This window comes from Diabrotica virgifera, chromosome 8 (genome assembly GCF_917563875.1).
Source record: "Diabrotica virgifera virgifera chromosome 8, PGI_DIABVI_V3a".
Lineage (NCBI taxonomy): Eukaryota > Metazoa > Arthropoda > Insecta > Coleoptera > Chrysomelidae > Diabrotica > Diabrotica virgifera.
Window position 1 is genome coordinate 217,859,453 of NC_065450.1, and position 22,847 is coordinate 217,882,299.

Consider the following 22,847-nt stretch of genomic DNA (forward strand, 5'->3'; position numbering starts at 1 on the left):
CACTGGAACAGGGGAAGTTTTAATTGTGTAACAGGTTAAAAATTTGGAACGTCAGACTACGAAAATGTCCCATGTATGTTGTCGAACAGAACTTCCAATTGATTTGTTACCCTTTCATTAAACTCTCATGGAAAAATCAGACTGCTATTTACCACCAACATTTTTATCATTTAACATGTTCTACGTGTCGGACTTATTAAAATGCCCAACATATTTGTCAAACAAACATCAAAGTTTGTCCGAGTAGACACCGTTAAGCTATTACCAACTTTTTAGCTTGCTATTAATCAACTTTTTTTGGTACGCGGGATCCAGGCCTATTTGGGAACGAAAAGAAACACAGCCAATTTGCAACTTCAAAAACTACTAAATTTTTACTTTCTTCACACATCATACAACAAACTCAAAATATTTTATTATTGCTACATTTTTTCAATATTTTCATTCGATATAATATGTACACCACAAAAATGGAAAAACTCAACTACATATCTATTAAAGGTTTTTTACTTATACTAAATTTACAATCAAGATGCAGTAGAAATAAACAAACCAAGACACGTTAAATCCCGAATCATATAATTTACAATGTATATACATTGTAAATCCCAAATCATGATTTCCAAAGTTTATACATTGTAAATTATGATTCGGGAGTGCTCCTAGTAGTATTTAACGTGTCTTGGTTTGTTTATTTCTACTGCATCTTGATTGTAAATTTAGTATAGTTAAGTAAAAATTACTCAAGATTATTAACGGTTACACACATTGTGTAATGTGTGCATCATTTTTTTTTGGAAAAAGCGTACTTTTTTTGGAGACAGCTGCAAGTCTATTTTTTTTTATTTTGTGTGTTTTATCAAACACTATACATATTTATAATTTTTTTTTACATTTTTCCATAAGGTTCGCCACCTTTAAAAACCCGAAAAACTGTTTTTTAGGACGTTTGAACGTGTTTCTCACTTTTTTGAACGTTCTAAAGACTCGGTTTGTTTAATTTACATAATATATAACCTATAAAAACCTTGATTTGATCTATCTTGGAGTTTATAAAATAGGAAAAATCCCAATAAACCCCCAAAAATAGCTTTTTGGATTTTTAAAGGTGGCGAACCTTTAAAAATTATAAATATAGTATTTCGATAAAATACGCAAAATAAAAAAGATAGACCTGCAGCTATCTCCAAAAAAAGTTATACGCTTTTTTCCAAAAAATGTTTTTTTTTGAGATTATATTACACTACTCAAAGAAATTAACGCACCACCGTAAAAATGGGTCATTTTTGATGTCTCGAATTTCTTAAATCTGTTATCTCATTTAAGTGATTTTTTAATATGTTATAGCCTTATTCTTTAACAATATCGCAGTAACAATATTGTTGCTAGACACGTAAGTTGTCATTGTATACCGGGTCTACCAATCAAACTGTGTTTTTTTCTCAAAGTTTGCAGTACCCTGTGGAATCTAGAATTTATAAAATACTGAAATTAAAACCTAACTATACCCTCAGGTTTTCTTAACATTTTTTAATTCAATCGCTTATGTTGGATAATAAAAAAGTTAGGTACTTTAAGAACTAGCCATATTTTTCATCAAGTGCGACAAACTTTAAGGGGTAATTCTGCATGAAAAAGAAATGTCAGTTTGATTTATAAACGTATGTCCGCAAATGCTTCGTTTCCGAGATACAGGGTGTTGAAATTTTTCCTACAAACTGACGATTTATTTATTGCTCCAAAACCGGTTGAGATATGCAAATAAAATTTGGTGGGTTTTAAGAGGTACTTATTGCGCATTTTTTGGCATACAATTAAGAATTTTATATTCACTATTGGCGTGCATACGGGTAATATGACCCGTTTTTGATGGTGGGGTGAGTGAGAAATGGGGGTGGTGGGTTAAAATTGCGTCGAGTCTAATTTTTTCATCACATAGAACTAAAAAAAAAATTCAAAAATTGAATTCCGGGAATGAGGTTACCTTTAATTTATTTATCACGTCCATAATGGACATCCTTGACGTCACAAAATTGGGAGGAGCTTATAATTGACTCCAAACAATTTTGTTTATAATGTTAAACACTCAAAAGGAATTTTTAATTTATTGTTTACGTGGTTTGTGTGATAAAATAAGACTTTTCATTTAGGTATTTAGTTAAAGAGACGTGCCAATTAAGAGATTTTTATTCGTTTTTTCCCAGGTGAGTTAATTTAATGCAATGATTAGAATGTAAAGAGTTTTGAGGTTATGTTTATTTTCAACCACTAAGGAATAAAAACCACCTGAGCAAAAACGAATAAAAATCTCTTAATTAACACGTTTCTTTAACGAAATACCTAAATGAAGTCTTATTTCGCCACACACAACACATAAATGAAAAATTCCTTATGACCATTTAACATTACAAACAAAATTGTTTGGAGTAAATATAAGCTCCTCCCAATTTTGTGACATTTGTGACGTCAGACTTAGACTGTCCATTGGAAAATTTGGAGCGCCACTGGCGATGCATGGGCCACTGAAAATTTACAACACAGTGCTAATACGTTTTCTTTTAGAATCTATTTTGTAGTTGAGTTTTCTCCAAAAACCAAAGTGCAGATCTTCCACACGAGTATTAAATTGACCTAAGAATAGTACTGGCGAAAAAATTATTAGGCTTTCTTAAAAAACGAGCTTATAGTTTTACTACCGCTAGCAGCTTTGGCCCTAGCTTTCTCTTTCGAAGACACCTTATTATCAGGTTTACTTAAATCTAAAATATTCGAAGTGCTAGACTTGATCTCCTCTTCAACTTTCACCTTCTTGGGCTCGTTGGTGCCTACCAAAGGAAGGCTTTTCCTCTTGAGATTCTGGCTCTGTTGACTTTCTTCTGGTAAATTCATATATCTTAGGAGTTTCTGGCTAAGGTCGTCCATCAGGTATTCTGACACGATTCCGTGGGCGTATCGCAAGTAGGCTTCGTTGTCTGTGGGCTCGCCTCTGGTAACTTTGACGTAAGTTGCTGAGATGGCGCCACCTGATACATTTATATTTTTCTGTTTTAGAATCTCTGCTACTCGTTCTGTTTTCTTTTTGAGCCATATTAAGGTCTTTTCTTCATTATATTTGAAAGCGTTGAGTTCTTCATCACCCTAGAACAAAATAATTGATGGACAACTAGAAATGAGGACTAAGATTTAACTATAAAATATGTAGGGTAGGTGGGGGCAAAGGTACGCACTTACATTTTTCAGTAATAACTTCTTATATGTTGGCGACGACATCTTGTGGCATATGTTTGTACTACTCAGTAGCATTGGATGAGAAACTTGGCGCAATCAGGGCGAACACAACAACAAAAATTGTTTTTGTACCTTTTGATCTATTTTTTTTTTAAAATTGATTGATTCTAATTCTTAATCTTTTAAACTCAGATTATTATTGGATAGGCATGTTGAAAGTTTATTGTTAGAAGTCTTCTTCTACATGACAGTTTGAAGTTTATATGTGCATAGTTTCATATTGAGGTTGGATATATTATTGGTTGCCGGATGGGGCAAAAGTACTCACACAAATGGGGCAAATGTACGCACTGCGAACGTTGAAATGGGGCAAACGTTCGCAGTGCGTACCTTTGCCCCTAGTGAGGTAGACTTGGCAAATGCATGTTTCAAGTCAATCTTCAAAGTGAATATCAAGTTGAGCTTGATATTCTATCAGCTAATTTTGTCTCAATTGCAAAATGTCTCAAATCCGCAAAAGTACGCACATGCGTACTTTTGCCCCATTGGGTGGGGCAAAGGTACGCATTTACATTTGCCTAATATGATTACAAAATGTATCAATTTCACTTTCATCTATACTCTGTGCCAATTCAAGAATAAGGAGATTAACTAGAGATGAAAATTTAGAAAATGCGTACCTTTGCCCCCACCTACCCTATAGCCCAGTCGGGATAGCATTTGACCTTGCATTAGGAGCTGCCCCAAATTTTATTTTGTCAGTCTTTAGAGGGAGTCAATAGTAGTGTAAATTTAAAATCTCGACTGAATTTCACCGTTGCGTTAGCCGCCATCTTGATTTTAAACGAGAACCGTTTTTGCTCAATATCTCCGCCATTTTCGACTTTTCGATAAAAAGTGTAGATACTGAAATTGTTGAAACTACGATTTTCTATAATTTCGTTTATTATAATTTTATTCGTGAGGTCGATATTTTCCGAGTTATGGGGGGAAATACTGACAGTTAGAGCATAATTACTGAATTATTGAATTATCTCGTTTATTATTAGTTTTACAACAAACATGTACAGTTAAGGTAGACTTCCGCACCAAGCGACCGAGACAGGAGACCGCGACAGGCGACAGATAGGCGAGGTCTCCCCACGACTGCTCTCAATGCAATTATATCAGGGTAGTTCTGCAGCCCGCGACCGAGACCAGCGACCAACTATCGTCTATCGCGACCTATCTGTCGCCTGTCGCGGTCTCCTGTCTCGGTCGCTTGGTGCGGAAGTCTACCTTTACGGTCACTAAATAGTTTACACTTTAATTTTTATATTGTAATACTGTAAAATTGCAGTGTCGTACGGATTTGATAAATGTCAAAGTCAAAAAATCTCAAAAAGGCAATGCTTGTCAAAAATTTCGTGAGTGTTGAAAAATAAAATAAGAAACTAAACCATATTAAGACCATAATCCATTTTATTCAAAAAAACTTCTTTCTATATTTTCCATTTTGATAAATTTTGTAAAATTTATTTTTATTATTTTGATTTTTTAAATTTAATCAACCTATTCTAGGTACACCACTGGCAACGTCACTTTGACGCAAGTGGTGCGTTTAAACGAGGTAAAAATTTAAAAAATCGGCTCCTAGATAAGCCAGCCTGTAAACTATTCACTGGCCGTAACTGTACCTATACAAAAACGAAGAGAATTAAATTTTGTACAATTTTGATCTCCTTAATTTTTTTGATAAAATCAATATTCAAGGTAGTACGTATGCGGTAAAGGTGCGAGGGTAAGACCTGATTGATTTTATAGCAATGGTTTTTGTTCAATATCTCCGCCATTTTCAACTTTTCGACAAAAAGAGTAAGGACTGAAATAGTTGCAATTACGATTTACTACAATTTTTTGAGAAAACCAGTGGCGGGTCTACGATGGGGGGAATGGGGAAATTCTCCCGAACAGGGTCCAAAATTTAAAAAAATTGTTGAAATATAAAAATATATATTAGCTGACATGAAACTTAAAATATCGACAGACAAATTCAACCAATAAAACCCCCTAGTTAATAAAATGAAGTGAACTTAATGCATAATATTATAAGATATTATTTATGTCTTTTATGTACTTTAGTTTGGTTGGTGTTTCATTGGAAGTTTCAAAAATTGTATAAAATATTATTCTCTTTATTTTTGTTTATGTACAATTATGTCGTAAAGTTAATAATAAATGAGACAATTCAATAATTATGCTTCCCCTCCGCTTCCACTATTTTCCCCCTTAACTCGGAAAATATTGATCGGATAAAAATATTGTGCAATAGAATATGTAGGAAATGGCATTTACAAAAATTTTATTTTCTACCATTTTTGTCAAAAAGTTGAAAATGGCGGAGATATTAAGCAATAACGGTTCTCCTTTAAAATCAATATGGCGGCTAATGCAACCGCGGAATTCAGTCGCGATTTTAAATTTACACTACTATTGATCTTCCCTAATGGATATAATTAAAAAATTTGGGGCAGATCGGAAATAAGATTCAATTCAATAATTATGCTCCCCCACCACTTTTTACTATTTTCCCACTTATCTCGGAAAATATCAACAAAATTGTTAAAAAGAAATTGTAGGAAATCATATTTGGAACAGTTTTAGTTGAAAATGGCGTAGATATTGAACAAAAACAATTGCTATAAAATCAATCAGGTCTTACGCTCGCTCAATTACCGCATACGTACTACCTTAAATATTAATTTTAGCAAAAAAATGAAGGAAATCAAAATTGTGTAGAATTTAATTCTCCCTATTTTTGTATAGGTACATTTTTGTCGTAAAACTAATAATATACGAGATAATTTAATAATTATGCTCCAACTGTCATTTATGTCAACTATTTTCCGCCATAACTCGGAAAATATCGACCGCACGAAAAAATTGTAATAATAGAAATTATAAAAAATAACATTTTCAACAATTTTGGTTGGTATAATTTTTTTTGAAAAGTTGAAAATGGCGGAGATATTGAGCAAAAACGGTTCTCGTTTAAAATTAAGATGGCGGCAAACGCAACGGCGGAATTCAGTCGAGATTTTAAATTTACACTACTACTGACCCCCTCTACAGATCAGAAAAATAAAATTTGGGGCAGGTCCTAATACAAGGTTAGGCCTGTTATTCGTCTAACCCGACTGGACTAGTATGTGCGTTTGTAAGAGATCATGGCATCATAGGTCAATCAAGTAAAAAATAATAGTACGTTCTTTAACGGTAAAACGTTGCAAAACCTCTAAATTTTAAAGAACCGCTTGGATTGACATGAAATTTGGCATATACATAGCTAACAAGTCAAAGCAAAAAAAGTGATATTGTGCCGATATGTGCTTTTGCCCTGGGGTGGTTTTCACCCCCTCTTGGGCATGATAAAATATTCGTCCAATGTAAGTCCGGAAATGGATAAACTGACCAATTTTAAGTAACTTTTGTTCTATAGAGCTTTTTCACTAAGTCAATACTTTTCGAGTTATTTGCCAGTGAATATGTTCATTTTTTCAACAAAATAACCACGCTTTTCGAAGGTTTTTCGCAAACAACTCAAATAGTAAGTATTTTGTCGAAAAAACATTCTTAGCAAAAATATAGCCTGTAAAAAATTAAAAAAGGTGTATATATCACGTCTCTATACCTAGTAGAAGCAGAGTTATAGTCAGTGCTGTTTTTGTAACAATATAGGTTCCGGTACGCAATGTTCTGGAGGGTCTGGGGAGTGTTCATAAGGGGGGTCCGCGCCGGGACTCATAACAACTTATTTAAAGTGTTTAAAAAAGCTACATTTTTGTTTTATAAAAAAAATTACTAGCATCAAAAGTAAACAAGTTACGCTCAAAATAAAGTTAGTCCCTTTTTTTTTGGTAAAAAATCGGGAAAATCACCCCCTAATTAGTATCTCAAATGAACTTAATCGTTACAACTTCACAAGTTTCTTGACTCATGTATGTATTGTTTATATGATCGGTAAATTTCATAGGTTCAAAGTCCTTATTTTTGAAAGGGCTGTAGTTAAAAGGGGTTGAACCAGTCACTGATCACGAATGTATGCAAATTTAGAAACACCAAATCTTAATCAATTTTTGTCTAACAGAAAAACAAAAAAATACATGATATTTAGAAAAGCAATGCTGACTTTTTTTGTTTTTCGAAATTTTTGGTATCTCTAACAATTTTTAAGTTATTTTGAAAAAAAGCATATTTTTCAAAATTTAAATTTTTAAATATTTTACTTTAAAACCAATTTTTTTCAAAAATACGCACTTTGAATCGATGAAACTTACAGATCATATAAACACAACATAAGTAAAATATTTGTGGAGAGGTAACGATTAATTTCATTTAAGTTGCTAATTAGGGTGTGGCCTTCCCGATTTTTTTTTGCGAAAACAAAAAGGACCAACTTTATTTTGAGCGTAACTTGCTTAACTTTAATGCTAGAAACCTTTTATAAAAACAGAAATAAAGCTTTTTTTAAACACTTTAAAAAAGTTATAATGGGTTTTCCCCAAAAAGTGCTTAATTTTTTGGATATTTCACGTCGAAATATTCTATTTGAAATTTGGTGAATATGAATCTATTTTTCATTGGCTATAACTCTGGTTCTACGAGGTCCAGAGACCTAACGCATACACCATTTTTTTTTACTTTTTTAGAGGCTATATTTTGCTAAGAACGTTTTTTTCGACAAAATACTTACCTTTGTAAGTTATTTGCGCAAAACCGTCTAAAAATGTGGTTATTTTGTTGAAAAATGAACATATTGACTCGCAAATAACTCGCAAAAGTGTTGACTTGGCGAAAAAGCTCTATAGAACAAAAGTTACTTAAAATTAGTGAGTTTATCCATTTCCGGACTTATTTTGGACATATATTTTTTCACCCCCAATAGGGGGTGAAAGTCACCCCCAGGGCAAAAGCACACATCGGCACAATATCACTTTTTTTCTTTGACATGTAAGCTATGCGTATGCCAAATTTCATGTCAATCCAAGCGGTTCTTTAAAATTTAGAGCAAAAACCGTGAAAGTATGTACTATAAGCCTTTTTTCGACATAACTGAGAATACGGGGTTTGACATTTAATATTACACAAACAAGTTCGAGTGTCAAATAAATGTCAAATTAAAAACGGGATATTTAGAAGTACTCTGAAGAAAATATCAATTTTAAATGTATTTCTTCACTTTTTCGTTATAGTTTAGTTGTCGGTGTTAACATTAATTAAGTGTACATCGAAAGCAATTAGACAGTGTTTATTATTAGTACTTGCCAGATTTTAACATTAGCTGGGTCTATTGAACTATTAATTTTGTGGTGTGTGTGTGTAACACAAAATGGAAATAGATGACGATAGAAATATATACTATCAGATCGGGGAAAGAAAGAAAGTCAGTATGAAAATATAAATATAAATAATAAAAATCAAAACGGCAATAATAAGGTAACCGAAATATCTATTGAAAAAAATTATTATTCAATCATTACACAGGCCAACGATGAAAAAACTTTTTTGATAAAATTACCTCTATCTTATGTATTTTGGTGTGCTGAGTCCGAAAATCATATTAAAAATGCTGTATCACCCACCATTCTTTCACAATTTAACATTTAAAATTGCATAATTACCTTTGAAACCAAGATTACTACTAAGGAAAAAGAAGCTTGGATTGGATTCAAAAAAGTTGTAACTAAATTTTTAGGTAATGTAAAAGACCCTAACTACGAGCTTATAGTAGCTAATTTATTAGATAAGTTTTTTAAGATTTTAGATAAGATTTAAGATGTCAAATGAGCCTCAAAATCCATCTTTTGCATAACCATCTTGATCATTTCCCTGAAAATCTGGGTGCAGTCAGTGAAGAACGAGGCGAACGCTTCCACCAGGATATCAAGGTGATGGAGCAACCATACCAGGGATGTTGGAACACCAACGTGGTTACTGTTAGTCACTTCATCGGGAACAACAGAGTGCCTCGCTTAGGAAAAAAAGCTACTTGAGAAGTTTTACAGAAAAAAAAAGAGAAAGAAAATACAAAAGCATTGACTCCTGAAATGCTTGTACTGACAGACCTATACTATGAGAAGATAAAAATTAGATAAAAGGTATTATTCTAATAATGTATCATTTTAATGTATTCCGGTATTTTGTATTTTTCAAATTATTATATTGTAGAATAAGCCAGTGCCATATTGTGGGAAAACTGTGGGTGATACATAAAATCTAATTTCAGATTCTTTTTTAGCGCCAAAAAATACATAGGATTCACATAAATTTATAAGAAAAGTTATTTAAATCTTTTTTTCGTTGGCCTGTGATTCGCCAAAGTTGTCATAATTCGCCGCTACGGGCGCTGGTATAGTTTCGTGTATTCCCACCATGGTCACGCACGGAGCGAATAAAGATGTCTTAATGGAAGGACATAGCCAGACGCAAAAACCCATGCAGGGTTATGATGCCAAAAGAAGAAGATTAAGTTGTATAATCCATACAATGAAACATGTGTTTTACTTATATTAAACACAGAAAAATTTAGTGGCATGACCACTAGTAAAATTGACCATGGTTAAAAGGGAGAAAAGATAGAGAGGAATCAAAAAAGGAAGGCGACAAAGAAAAGAAATAGGTAACAGAAATAGAATTGCAAGAAAAATAAATACATAAAATAGTACAGAAGTTAATGAAGCAAAATAAAAGGGTTTAGTAATACTGGCAAATATAGAATCACTACAAAATGTAATCAATGAAGTCAGTATTGGACTTACCTTTTTATCTGCAATCAAATTTAAGTATTTGAGTCCACTTGACTTCAGTAGCCTCTCAGTCTCAGGAAATTCTTCATCTCTCAGCAGCTGATCCAAAGGTTTAGCTTGGACAGTACAATACCTTTTAAGATATGGAAGAACTGGAAAAAAATAATACAAAATATTCACATTTTTCAAGTTTTCAGTTCATATTATGTCAAATAAAATTCACACCTCATTACAGTTGTTATTGATATAATATATATATATATATATATATATATATATATATATATATATATATATATATATATATATATATATATAGAATATGCCGGGTGGTGAATTGGAAAACGGGCCATAGGAAACTCAATGTAAAATTCTAAACTGTAGAATTCCTGTTTCCCTAATTATTTTACATCAAAAGACATTAGAAACTATTTGCAGAGGATTGAAATCTGTATTGAAAACAACTGTTAAAATTGTTCTACGAATTAAACATATTCCAAAATTTTGTAAAAATGTAATACATTTTTCAGTTTTTCAGCCCAAAATTAGGCCACACACAGTGCAATAATGTGTCACAATGAAGTTACTATTTTCACATTTTTGCACTGTCAATTACTGTGGCAAATGTATTATATTTTTCAAAATTTTGGAATGCGTTTAAATCGTAGAACAATTTTAACTTTTGATTTTAATACAGATTTCAATTCTCTACAAATATTCTCTAATGACTTTTGATGTAAAATAATTAGGGAAGCAGAAATTCAACAGTTTCAATTTTACATTGAGTTTTTTTCAATTTTAGATTGAGTTTCCTATTGCCCGTTTTACGATTCACCACATCACCACCCGGCATAGCTACACTGCTACTGGCTATACTTATTTTAAACATCCAAATAATAAGCATAGAAACTTCATATGTGAGGTATGACCCTTTAGCCAGTGGCGGATCCAGCAGGATCCAACATCGTCAAGAGGCATCCTATGAAAAATAAATGAATAAATGAATGTTTTTATAATCTTTATATATAATTTGGTTTGAGAGGGGGGCCGATCGCCCCCATACACCTCTCCCCTGGATTCGCCACTGCCTTTAGCTTAGCAAAGTTTTATATTTCAGAAGTAAGAGTACAACAGATCATCAACATCATAGATCATTTAATCAAGAACCCACTCACCAAATCGAAACGGGTAACGAACTACAAAGATCTCCTCAACAACCTGACAAAAGACAATAAAGTGTCTTTAATATTGGTGCTGGGTCATGAAAGAGTGCATGGGAATAAACAAGCAGATCTGTTGTGAACAAAAGGCTAGAGAGAAAACTTTGTAGGCCCAGAACCTTTCTGTGGCATCACTACAGATGCTAAAAAAAACGAGGTTTGGTCACGAGGTAACCAAGAACTGCAAAAAACGTTTTTGGGCAAAAAATCCTAAGACGAATATATGGAGGCATAAAAGAACAAGGTTTGTGGCACAGGCGTTACAACTTTGAGTTGAACAGAAGTTTTGGAGAACCTGACGTTGTAAAATTCATCAATAGCCTTAGAAGCCTTCTTAGATAGATAGGTCATGTAATCAGGTGAAAGGATGATGCCATAGTCAGAAAAGTTTTTGACCGAAGAGGGCCGATAGGACAATGAGCAAGAGGAAGACCGAGACCTAGGTACCAAGATAACGTATCTATTGGAATTAGAGCATGGAGAAGAGTTGCAAGAGAAAGGGGCGAATGGAGGATTGTTCTGAAGAAGGCTTTGGCTCATAAAGAGCTGTAACGCCACTGATGATGATGATACACATTACATATTAATATTTAATGAATTGATGGATTCGACCGTTACTTGATGGAAGTTCATTTTATCTCACAATAAAACACTGAAAAACGTTTGTTTTTCTATACTTCCACAAAATTTATTACAACTATGTTATTACTACAGCTGTTTCGGCAAAGTGCCTTTCTCAAGTGATATATTTTACAATGTGTTTGCCTTTTTAAGTCTTTAACTGAAGAGGTTGAGGAGTGGGGAGCTGTTTGTCTCGAGTTGGTCATTCAGAATTATATCTGTATTTTTCAATTTATTAATTTCCATTGATTCTAAAAGTGATAGCTTAAGGCCTTTATTTTGAATATGTAGAATTTGAAACTCTTCATTGAAAGAATGATTATGATCTAGAAGGTGAAGTGCGTATGTAGAAGTGTCTGTTTTTCTATTGTTGAAAGCCCTTTTGTGTTCTGCTATCCGTTTGTCAAAAGTTCTGCCAGTTTGACCGATGTAAGTTTTCGGACAGTCACCACAAGTTAGTTTGTACACACCACTCTGTAGTTGCTTTCTCTTTCGGCTTTTATTGTTTTTAATATGTTTGCTTAAGTTGTTGTTAGTTCTGAAAGCTGGTGTTATTCCTTTCTTTTTTATGTATCTGGCTATTTTTGTTGTTATTTTGCCAGTATATATGAGAGAGCAGAAGGTACTGGGTTCTTTCTGTGGTGGTGGATACACTAATTTCAAGGCTTTCTTATGGAGTTTTTGGTTTAAAATGTTGTTAACTGTTTGTTCGTTATAGCCATTGTTTAATGCTATTTGTCTAATGATATTTAGTTCTGTCTCGAAGTTATTTTTTGTCATAGGAATTTCTGTCAGTCTATGTATCATGCTATGGTAGGCTGCTAATTTGTGTTGTGTAGGATGGGATGATGAATTGTGTATAGTTGTGTCAGTATGGGTAGGTTTATGATATACGGAGAACTCATGTTTGTTGTGTAGTCTGGTAATCGTTACATCTAGAAAGTTTATGGAATTATTCTGTTCTGTTTCTATTGTGAACTCAATATTACTATGAACACAAAACACAAAAGGGATAGCAGAACACAAAAGGGCTTTCAACAATAGAAAAACAGACACTTCTACATACGCACTTCACCTTCTAGATCATAATCATTCTTTCAATGAAGAGTTTCAAATTCTACATATTCAAAATAAAGGCCTTAAGCTATCACTTTTAGAATCAATGGAAATTAATAAATTGAAAAATACAGATATAATTCTGAATGACCACCTCGAGACAAACAGCTCCCCACTCCTCAACCTCTTCAGTTAAAGACTTAAAAAGGCAAACACATTGTAAAATATATCACTTGAGAAAGGCACTTTGCCGAAACCGCTGTAGTAATAACATAGTTGTAATAAATTTTGTGGAAGTATAGAAAAACAAACGTTTTTCAGTGTTTTATTGTGAGATAATATTTAATGCATAATTTCTTGAATTACATTAAAATTAATGTCACATACACCAAAATATAAATAACTGTCATATTTACCTAAAAATATAGGATCAATAGGTGTAGACAGGTGCATTTTGCCATCACTCTTAACTGTTTCATCGATAAACCAAGATCTTTTTCCTTCATTGTATGTTAAAACTTCTTGCACGGAATTATTAGCAGGAGAAAACAAAAATACTGCAGATTCTCCAGTGTTTGGATGTCTCAAAGTGACAATATCGGGCGTACCACTGCCTGTGTACTGGTCAGACAGCTCCAAAGCTTCACCTGAAATGTAAAAAACATGAGATTTTGTGGCAATAATGGAAAATGCAAAAAATGTAATTCAATACTGATACATACGATATAGTTCTTCAACTCTAATCTTTTATACTAGGTCTCTTTTTAACTCACAGAAACTAGTATCGCAAAATTAAGCCACTTGTCCATAGAAATCACAATAAGTTAAACAAGGTATCAAAAATCTTTGATACCTTGTTTACTTTTACTATCAATTTTGACATGTATAATGACAATAATTCAGTGACAGTGACATTAGCGCATTTTGGTTTATTTGTATTTATTGTCTATTTGGTGTTATATTTATAAAAAATAAATAAAATATTTAAGTTAAATAAAGGAAGAGTTACAATTCTGACTTTTGGGTCTCCAGACAAAGACGACTATTAGTAATAATAGTAGTGTTGATATCTCAATTTGTGAAAAATTTGCACTTGTATTACTGTTTCCCCAAAGGTGCGATATATTAAAAATATTAATTGGTTTTTATGTAATACACTCGATAGTTTTCTATTTCCCAACCTTAGGTAATATTAATATCTTCTTTAGTAATAGTCAGTATGATATTCAAGCTGTTTAATGTTGAGTCCATAAATTTTCTCAATAGTGAAAAAAGATTAAACACTTCAATAAAATAACGTTTACCAGGATAATATCCATTTCCTCATTGACAGTATGTATCAATGATATTGTTACGCGATTGACTCTACTATTTTATTTATTTATATCTTTAGGCACTAAGTTTAATTTAAATAAAGGAAGACTTACTTATATTATTTTATTTACATCACTTATTTATTTTAATAATTACAAATAACACCAACTAACACATCTAATTTATTTACAACTCAAATTTATGATTTAATTAACTAAACATAATAACTTCGATAACTAATATATACATTTCATTAAATCCGACTCGAATACAATTATATCACGCGTCGCGGCTCGTTCATTGACTGACTGGCCTGTGCTCGAATTCCTGTTCTTAAATACTCTGACAGCGGTCGCCTCGAATCGCCGTGGAAGGTCTGGCCTTTACTCGTAACCCCGGGAAGCATCGAGAATAATTAGGCCGGGTCGTGAGGCGTCACAATATACACATCAAAGTATGTATCACTTAGGGCCGGTTGTTCGAACGCTAATCAACAATGATCACTATCAAATATTTAATTACTGTCACAACTGTCAATGTCAACTTTGTTTGGGTTGCTAAAAACATAATTGATCATAATTATGAGATTAGTTAATCAATTAACATAACAATTAATAACATAATTGATTAACTAATTTCATAATTGTAATCAATAATTATGTTTTCAGCAACCTAATCAAAGTTGAAATTGACAGTTGTGACAGTAATTAAATATTTGATAATGATCATTTTTGATTAGCGTTCGAACAACCGGCCCTTAATGTTTTGAATTAACTTGTTTCAAAATGAATCATGATATTTGGGCAAAGATAAAATGGAACAACTATATACTATTACTATTATCAGCATATGTAGTAATACTATTAGTTGTATATACGTTTATTTTTATTTAATACTAGATTTAAGTACATCACAATATAAAACAGACTAGGAATTTGGGTTCAGAAATAGACTAGAAACAGGAGAAGCATTTGATAAAGTAAGACATGAAAATTTTGGCCCAATTCCAAAGACAAAAAACATAGACAAAAGGGACTTACAAATAATAACAAACCTTTACTAGAATCAAAAGCACAAATTGTAATAGATAACATACCCAGTCCAGAAATTGAAATTAGGAGACGAATTAGGCAGGGACGTGTTATGTCTCCATTACTATTCAATTTATATAGTGAAGCCATTTTTGAAGAAGCATTATTATGTCAAAGTGAAGGAAGTTCTATTAACATGTTCTGTGTGGATAGCATACATGTGAGCCACATGATGCCTTTCATGTATGCCTGACGCCGTGCATGTACACCATTGATTATACACATTTTAAATATGTATTTATTTTGTCAGTCATGAGTATAAGTCTTAAGGTAGACTTCCGCACCAAGCGACCGAGACAGGAGACCGCTACAGGCGACAGATAGGTCGCGATAGACGATAGTTGGTCGCTGGTCTCGGTCGCGGGCTGCAGAACTACCCTGATATAATTGCATAGAGAGCAGTCGTGGGGAGACCTCGCCTATCTGTCGCCTGTCGCGGTCTCCTGTCTCGGTCGCTTGGTGCGGAAGTCTACCTTTAGGATCAGAGACTCGCACGCAATGTGTTAACAACAAAAATATGCAGATGACAGTGATTATGGCAAGCTCTGCTGAACAACTCCAATTACTACTAAACAAAACAAACAGTTTCTATGAAAAATATTGACTAAAAATGAATATAAACAAGACTAAATATACAGTGATGAGCCCGCTAATAGCGGCAAAATAATGCAAAAGATGGCGCAAAAGCATGATACATTGTAAAATAAAAAGAGATGAAACTAGCAGAGGTGGAAATTATCGATATAATGTATAAATTAACATTACATTACATAGTTTACCACCTTTAGGCGTCTGTGACAGGAGTATTTTATAAAAAATTTCTGTCACAGTGACAGTTGTCATACCCCTCCTATATGTCTAAACTATGTAATGTAATGTTAATTTATGTTTATATCGATAATTTCCACCTCTTCTAGTTCCATCACTTTTTATCTCACAACTTAATATGTTCCATCTTTTGCGTTATTAGTGCTCATCACTGTATGATAACTAAGAAAACAAATATACAAACATACATTTAGGAGAGGTACAGATAGATAGGGTTAACAAATACAAATACCTGAGAGCCGATTTTTTCCGAAAATAATGATCAAATATCAGAAATAAGGGCCAGGATAGAAATAGCAAGAAATGTGCAAGAAAAACAATTCCCTGCAAAGGCCTAATTAGAACTGAGTATGCTATGTGTTATCAAAATTGCAATATGGACTTGAAAGCTGGACACTGACACAAGAACACATAAATAAGCTACACTCATTTGAAGTGTTGTCTTACAGAAGAATGCTTAGAATAGCATGGACACAGAAGAAAACGAACAAAGAAATATTGCGAGAAAGGGGCAAAGAATACGAAATAATAAATTCAATAAAAATAAGAAAGGAACAATATCTGGGAAATAATATTTCAAATGTTTTAAAGAAATTAAAGAAAAAAAAAAAAGGAAAATGATTACTTAAAACAAAAAAAAAAAACTAAACAATATCTACCTTTTAATGGAAATATGCTTTATTGTTATTGAAATCTTTATGGACAAAGCTTACAAAGAGTAAGAGAAAAAAAACAATAAGAAATAAATAAAATAAAATTACATAAATCATCAATATTATAAAATAAAAGATAATGAAATAAAACAAAAACAATATATTGCAAAATTTAAATAAATTTCAAATTGCATAATCTTCCATAGGAACTAATAAGTTAATAAAATAATTTTTTTTTAATTCAGTTGCAATGCGAAGGCAAAACAATATTACTTTTCAATTAGAATACGGAGCGCAGTCCAGTCCAGTGAATCGCGATTTTCGGCTCGTATTGGAGCCTCATCGGAGAGAACGTAGGCTTGTTCTCCATACCCCAATTGATCAGCACTGAAAGGTTTTCCCACCCATTGCAACTGAAGTGAAAATATTAGGCGACTAGAGTTATCTGGCAATTAAAAGATGAAGTTTTCGATCCTAATAGCATTATTAATAATATTTAGAAAATATTAAAATATTACTAAAAGATTTTTAAATCGAAAACTTATTGGTCCATTTCCTTGGTAACACCTCCAAGGCCTCTAAAATTTGCAAGCCAAATGGATGTTGAAGCAAAGACGACAAGAGGGACAAAAATTCAAAAAACTTACAATTCACGACCCCGTCTGTTCAGCTGGTAAATTCCAACAGAAAATGGACCTAGTTACTCGTTACTCCGTATTCTAATTGAAAAGTAAGATTGTTTTGCCTTCTCATTGCAACTGAATTAAAAATAAAATTTTTATTTTATTTTTATATTGGTCTTTACTCCTTCGAGTAACTAGGTCCATTTTCTGTTGGAATTTACCAGCTGAACAGACGGGGTCGTGAATTGTAAGTTTTTTGAATTCCCTCTTGTCTTCTTCGCTTCAGCATCCATTTGGCTTGCAAATTTTAGAAGCCTTGGAGGTGTTACCAAGGAAATGGACCAATAAGTTTTCAATTTAAAAATACCAAGGAAATGGACCAATAAGTTTTCAATTTAAAAATCTTTTAGTAATATTTTAATATTTTCTAAATATTATTAATAATGCTATTAGGATCGAAAACTTCATCTTTTTTTTTCATCTAATAAGTTTAAGTTGCTGCATATGACACTCAAATATAGATAAAATGATACTTGTACACTTGAGTCCAGGGTTCTTTACCTGTGCATCATTAATGCCTGGCGAGATAAAACATATACTTTTTATCTAGCATCATTGTCTTCCACGTAAGACAAACCAGCTACCGCCTGTTATTAAGTAAAGACACATGTTATTTTTATGAACGCTCTAGACTCAGTACATCGAAAAGAGATAGGTACAAAAAAAAGTCTTGGGACGTTTTCAGATTTTAAGTACAATTTGTGTTTGCAAAGTTTCTGGTTTGTTGACTTATCACTGTCAGTTTGTTGGATTCTTTGATGCTTTTGTTCTGTTTTTGCATTTAGAAGTTATCTACAATTAGCATCTCTTTGCAAAGACAATGACGTCGACTTAACAAGGCACTTACTCAACACACACACTCTACAGATTACACCTGAGTTAGTGATAAGTTATACAATTACGTGGCTAAAGGTTCTAGTTCTAAACCAAGGCCAGAATCAGAGAAAAAAAAAGTTATTTAAATTACACAAACAGTTGTTTTCACTACTAATTTTATATTGGAGATTGAAATTTTAAGGTAAGTGTATTATATTTTCCGTTAATTTCATACAAAGTTAACCTCATTCGCAGTAAAGGAAAGTTTTTGTTTAAGTTTCCATAAAAGTGAAATAAATAACAAAAAGAAAATATTTTATTGTCAAATATTTATATTATAACAAATATTTAATTACACTAATGATATTAAAAGGATTTATTAAGCTACTTCAAATGTAGCTGTAATTCTACACCAAAATTTTAAAGCAAAACTAATATTTTTTATTTTATTTATTTAATAACATCAAATTTTTGAAGATATTCTTCTTTAGCGGCGAATCAATTGAGGGTAAAATTTCAATTAGTTGTTATACGGGCTCTGATTGGGTGTTGAAATTTTGAAATGATCTGTCAATAATTGTTCAATATGGAGGTTATCGGTAAACAAAAATATTGTATAATATTAGTTTTTATTGATGTGTGGACAGAAATACAATCAAATTTATAATTATAGTGACTTTTTAAATAGTTTTGAAAAGCCGCAGGTACGTAATTCTAAATGTTTCAGTTGGAAATACCTAATAGTTTCAATACCTATCTATTTGGAAAATATAAACAAAATAATGTAGTTACCTATTAGTAGGCAATGCTTTAATTTACATAATCTGATTACGAACAAACTTTCTACAAATCTTCATCTCATATATCGTTTTCTTACTATATATTTTGTTGTATTTTATTTCAACAAAAATCAAACTAATAATTTTATTAAATTCATATAAATTTATGGTGTAAACGTTTAGTTTGTGTATATTCCCACATGATGTATATGAGAGTTTGGTGCAGTTTGAAATGGCGTCAACTTTCGTACGGCGCGGTAGACGTGAAGTGGGTTCAAGTCCCAAGCAAGTTATTATTTTTTTTATAGATTTTATGATTGTAAGTATATTATTATATAATTTTTGAAGATATTCTTCTTTTTTGAAAGTGGTAGATAAGAAAGTTAGTTTGATTTTTAAATAAAATAAGTACAAATAACCTTTTAAGTATATTTACTTCGTTTAAATTACCTATTATATATTTTCACATTATTTTTTTAATATACTCAGTGATCGGAATAGTAACCACTTTCTGTCACTTCCTGTTGTGTGTATTTCATATGTTTTAAATGACACATGGGTAAAGAATCCAGGACCCAACTGTAAGTAAGGGTACTGTAATTTCTCAGTTATTAGTTAAGAAACTCTTCTACTGAATATGGTGTTTCAGATAGATAGGCTTTTGTCATTTTACGGAACTTTGGGAAAGATGTTGCAGATTTAAGTTGTAAAGGGTTGTAAAAAGTTTAAAGTTGTTTTTTGCAGCATATAATATAGATTTCTTTACTAACTCGAAAGAAGGGATCGTAGATAGACATCAAAGGTTAAATTTCTGGTGGAGTAGTCATGATTAGGTCTTGTTTACAAATTAAGCAAACAGTTTCTAAAATGTATAAAGAAGGAAGAGTTAAAATCCGGTGGTCTTTGAAGTAGCTTCTGAAATGTGTTGTTCTTCTAAGGCCACACAGATTCCTTATTGATTTTTTTGTAATTTAAAAATAGCATTGCATTGGTCAGCTGTACCAGAACCCAAAAAGGAAGATCATGTTATGGAAGATGAGACTCTAACAAAGAAAAATATTTTATTTTGGAAGATGCTAAATTGATTTCATTAGAAACAGATCTTATTGCATTATAAGATGAGACTAGTTTCTTACGTAACAAATTGATATAAAGGACCATATAAAGTTGAGGTCTAAAAAAATACCAAGAAATTTTACAGAATCAACAGTATTGATCAGGCTGTTATTAAGAAGCAAGGGTTAAAGAGCTTCTCTATAGGATAATGCTACTGTGTAATCCACGTTAAAAGAGAGTAAATTAGAATCGGACCAGGTTTTTTTGTAACTAGATCAGAAGTTATAGTTGAATGAAGTCATGAAGAGTTTCAATATTTGAGTTGCTCCAAGTGATACTGGTATCATCAGCAAAAAGAAAAATATTTCTCCCATTAGTTGTATATTAGTTTATTTTTATTTAATACTGTATTTAGATCAAAATATAACAATATTCCAAAGTATAATACAAATAAAGACCTTGAGAAAGTTAATAAGCAAAATGTATAATTAGGTTGCAGATTAAAAATAATCTTTCAAATGTTTTCCTCCTTACAAAAGGCAAATTATTATCCATACTGGAATTTAAAAAGTTTGGATCGAATATTAAAAAAGAAAAACAATAAAAGAAAAGTGATTTCTAAAACAAAAAAGAAACTGAAAAAGATCTACCTTTTAATAGAAATATCCATGAGTTGGCTGGCTGCTGTAGATTAGTTTTTATACATTTCTTGGGGGAAGATTTCACTCGTGGCATCTTAATTTAAAATTATTGCAAAAATTATAAAAACATATCAGACGCCAAACCCCATATGCCCGGTTAAAACCAATCGAATTTGTTGATAATTGTCGACAGACAGCTGTCAAATTGCCTTTTTTCTTCCGTATTCGTATGCAACCATATAGACTTAACTCTTGTATGTATGTAGCCAGCTATCTATTTTGGAAGTGTCTACTAGTGCGATGCACGTTACCTCCAAAGTCCAGAATTATAAGGTTTGTTCCAACACGACCAAGAACCGTCAGATTACCGTTTCGTTACTAGATAATTAACGTTCTATGGGTTCCATGGGAACGAAATAATACGTTCCATGGTACTGCGCAGGACGGTGATCGTCGTGGACCGTCCAAAACGCGCTAATAACCGGAAAAATAAAGCAAAAGATGGAAAACATATTAGGTTGTGAGATAAAAAGGAATGAAACTAGTAGAGGTGGGAAGTTTCCCACCTTTAGACGTATCGGACGAGTTTGGCAACTACCACGGTGACAGTGACAGTCTTAGTTGACATACTCCTCCGAGACGTCTAAAGGTGGAAAACAATAAATATAATGTAAATTTATACGTTTTTATCGCTAAATTTCCCAACTCTACTAGTTACATTTCTTTTTATCTCACAACTTAATATGTTTTCCATCTTTTGCGTTATTTTGCTGGATTTTAGCTCGCTCATCGCTGTATTAACAGACTACTTAAACAAGAAAGCAGTGCGCATTAGACAAAGAAAGCACATAATAATAAACAGGTGGTCAAAATCGCTGGCTGACTTCTTTTATAATCCGTGATTTTCCACCGAAATTACTTGCTTTGGGTCCATAAACTGTCACTGGCGAACGATGATGGGCGCGCTAATAACCGGCAAAATAACGCAAAAGATGGAAAATATATATTATTGTGAGTTAAAAAGTAATGAAACTAGTAGAGATGGGAAATGTAGCGATAAAAACCTATACATTTATATTCTATTTATTGTTTCCCAACTTGAGACGTATCAGAGGAGTATGTTGACTAAAACTGTCACTTTCACAGTCACAGTGGCAGTTGCCAAACCCGTCCGATACATCTGAACGTAGGAAACAATAAATATAATGTAAATTTATAGGTTTTTATTTGCTAAATTTCGCACCTCTACTAGTTTTATTTCTATTTATCTCACAACTTAATATGTTTTTCATCTTTTGCGTTATTTTGCCGATTATTTAGCGCACTCATCACTGTACATTGAGTTTGTAATTTTAATAATGTCACGTAATGTGTGTGGACTATCAAATTGGCGCTAAATAATTACAGAAGCATAATATGACTTATCTCTCTTTCTTTTTCTTCTAACTCAGACTCGCAGAGAACACGAGAACAGACTTGCGGCTAGAGAGAACCAAATACTTTGCTTCGGAGCTTCTAGACAATTGACAGTTCTCTGGATTTGGCGGGCAATTTGAAAAGCATATATGTATATTTTATATATTGTATACTTATACATATCATTGAGTTTAAGACACTAAATGAAAAACCTCACTTCGCTTAGTTGATTATCTATATAAATGAAATTCAAAGTATACTTATTAACCTAATTATATAGTATCGGCAATATTTTAAATAAAAAAAAATCGTTATGTATAATATACATACTTATAATTAATAGGATACCGATACCTATGTTATAGATTATATAGATTATAGGTTAAGACAGTTTTACATTATGCTATTTTCATGCTAGGCAAGAGCCATGCAAGACAGATCACGCTACTGCGCATGCCCACGCGCTATTTCCATGCAATTCCTGTGCTAGACGAAAAATTAAAACATGTTCTATTTTTCATGCTATTTTGATGCAAGTCCTGTCAAAATTCATGTTGCCAATATGACAAAATTTATGGTTTAGAAAAAAACTTAACCTTATTGTGTAAGTTTAAATGGTATTTATTGGATGTAATAATTTGTGATTTATATTTGAATATA

At 32.3% G+C, this 22,847-nt stretch overlaps 1 protein-coding gene across 1 annotated transcript; it reads right to left on the reverse strand.

Moving 5' to 3' along the window:
- Positions 1–347: 347 nt before the first annotated feature.
- On the reverse strand, positions 348–21,231 carry LOC114336595 (ribonuclease H2 subunit B). Its single transcript, XM_028286963.2, has 4 exons — positions 20,781–21,231; positions 13,327–13,557; positions 10,026–10,165; positions 348–3,138 (listed from the first exon to the last, which is right to left on the reverse strand). Exons 1-4 carry the CDS (start codon positions 20,863–20,865, stop codon positions 2,659–2,661), a joined length of 936 nt encoding a protein of 311 aa, XP_028142764.2. The 5' UTR covers positions 20,866–21,231; the 3' UTR covers positions 348–2,658.
- Between the last annotated feature and the right edge of the window lie 1,616 nt (positions 21,232–22,847).

Coding starts and splice junctions, on each gene's coding strand:
- LOC114336595 (XM_028286963.2), bottom strand. CDS start 20,865: ATGCCACGAGTGAAATCTTCCCCCAAGAAATGTATAAAAACTAATCTA. Junction 13,558..20,780: donor ATGGATATTTCTATTAAAAG/GTAGATCTTTTT, acceptor TTTACATTTCAG/GTGAAGCTTTGGAGCTGTCT. Junction 3,139..10,025: donor ATTTGATTGCAGATAAAAAG/GTAAGTCCAATA, acceptor ATTTTGTTCTAG/GGTGATGAAGAACTCAACGC.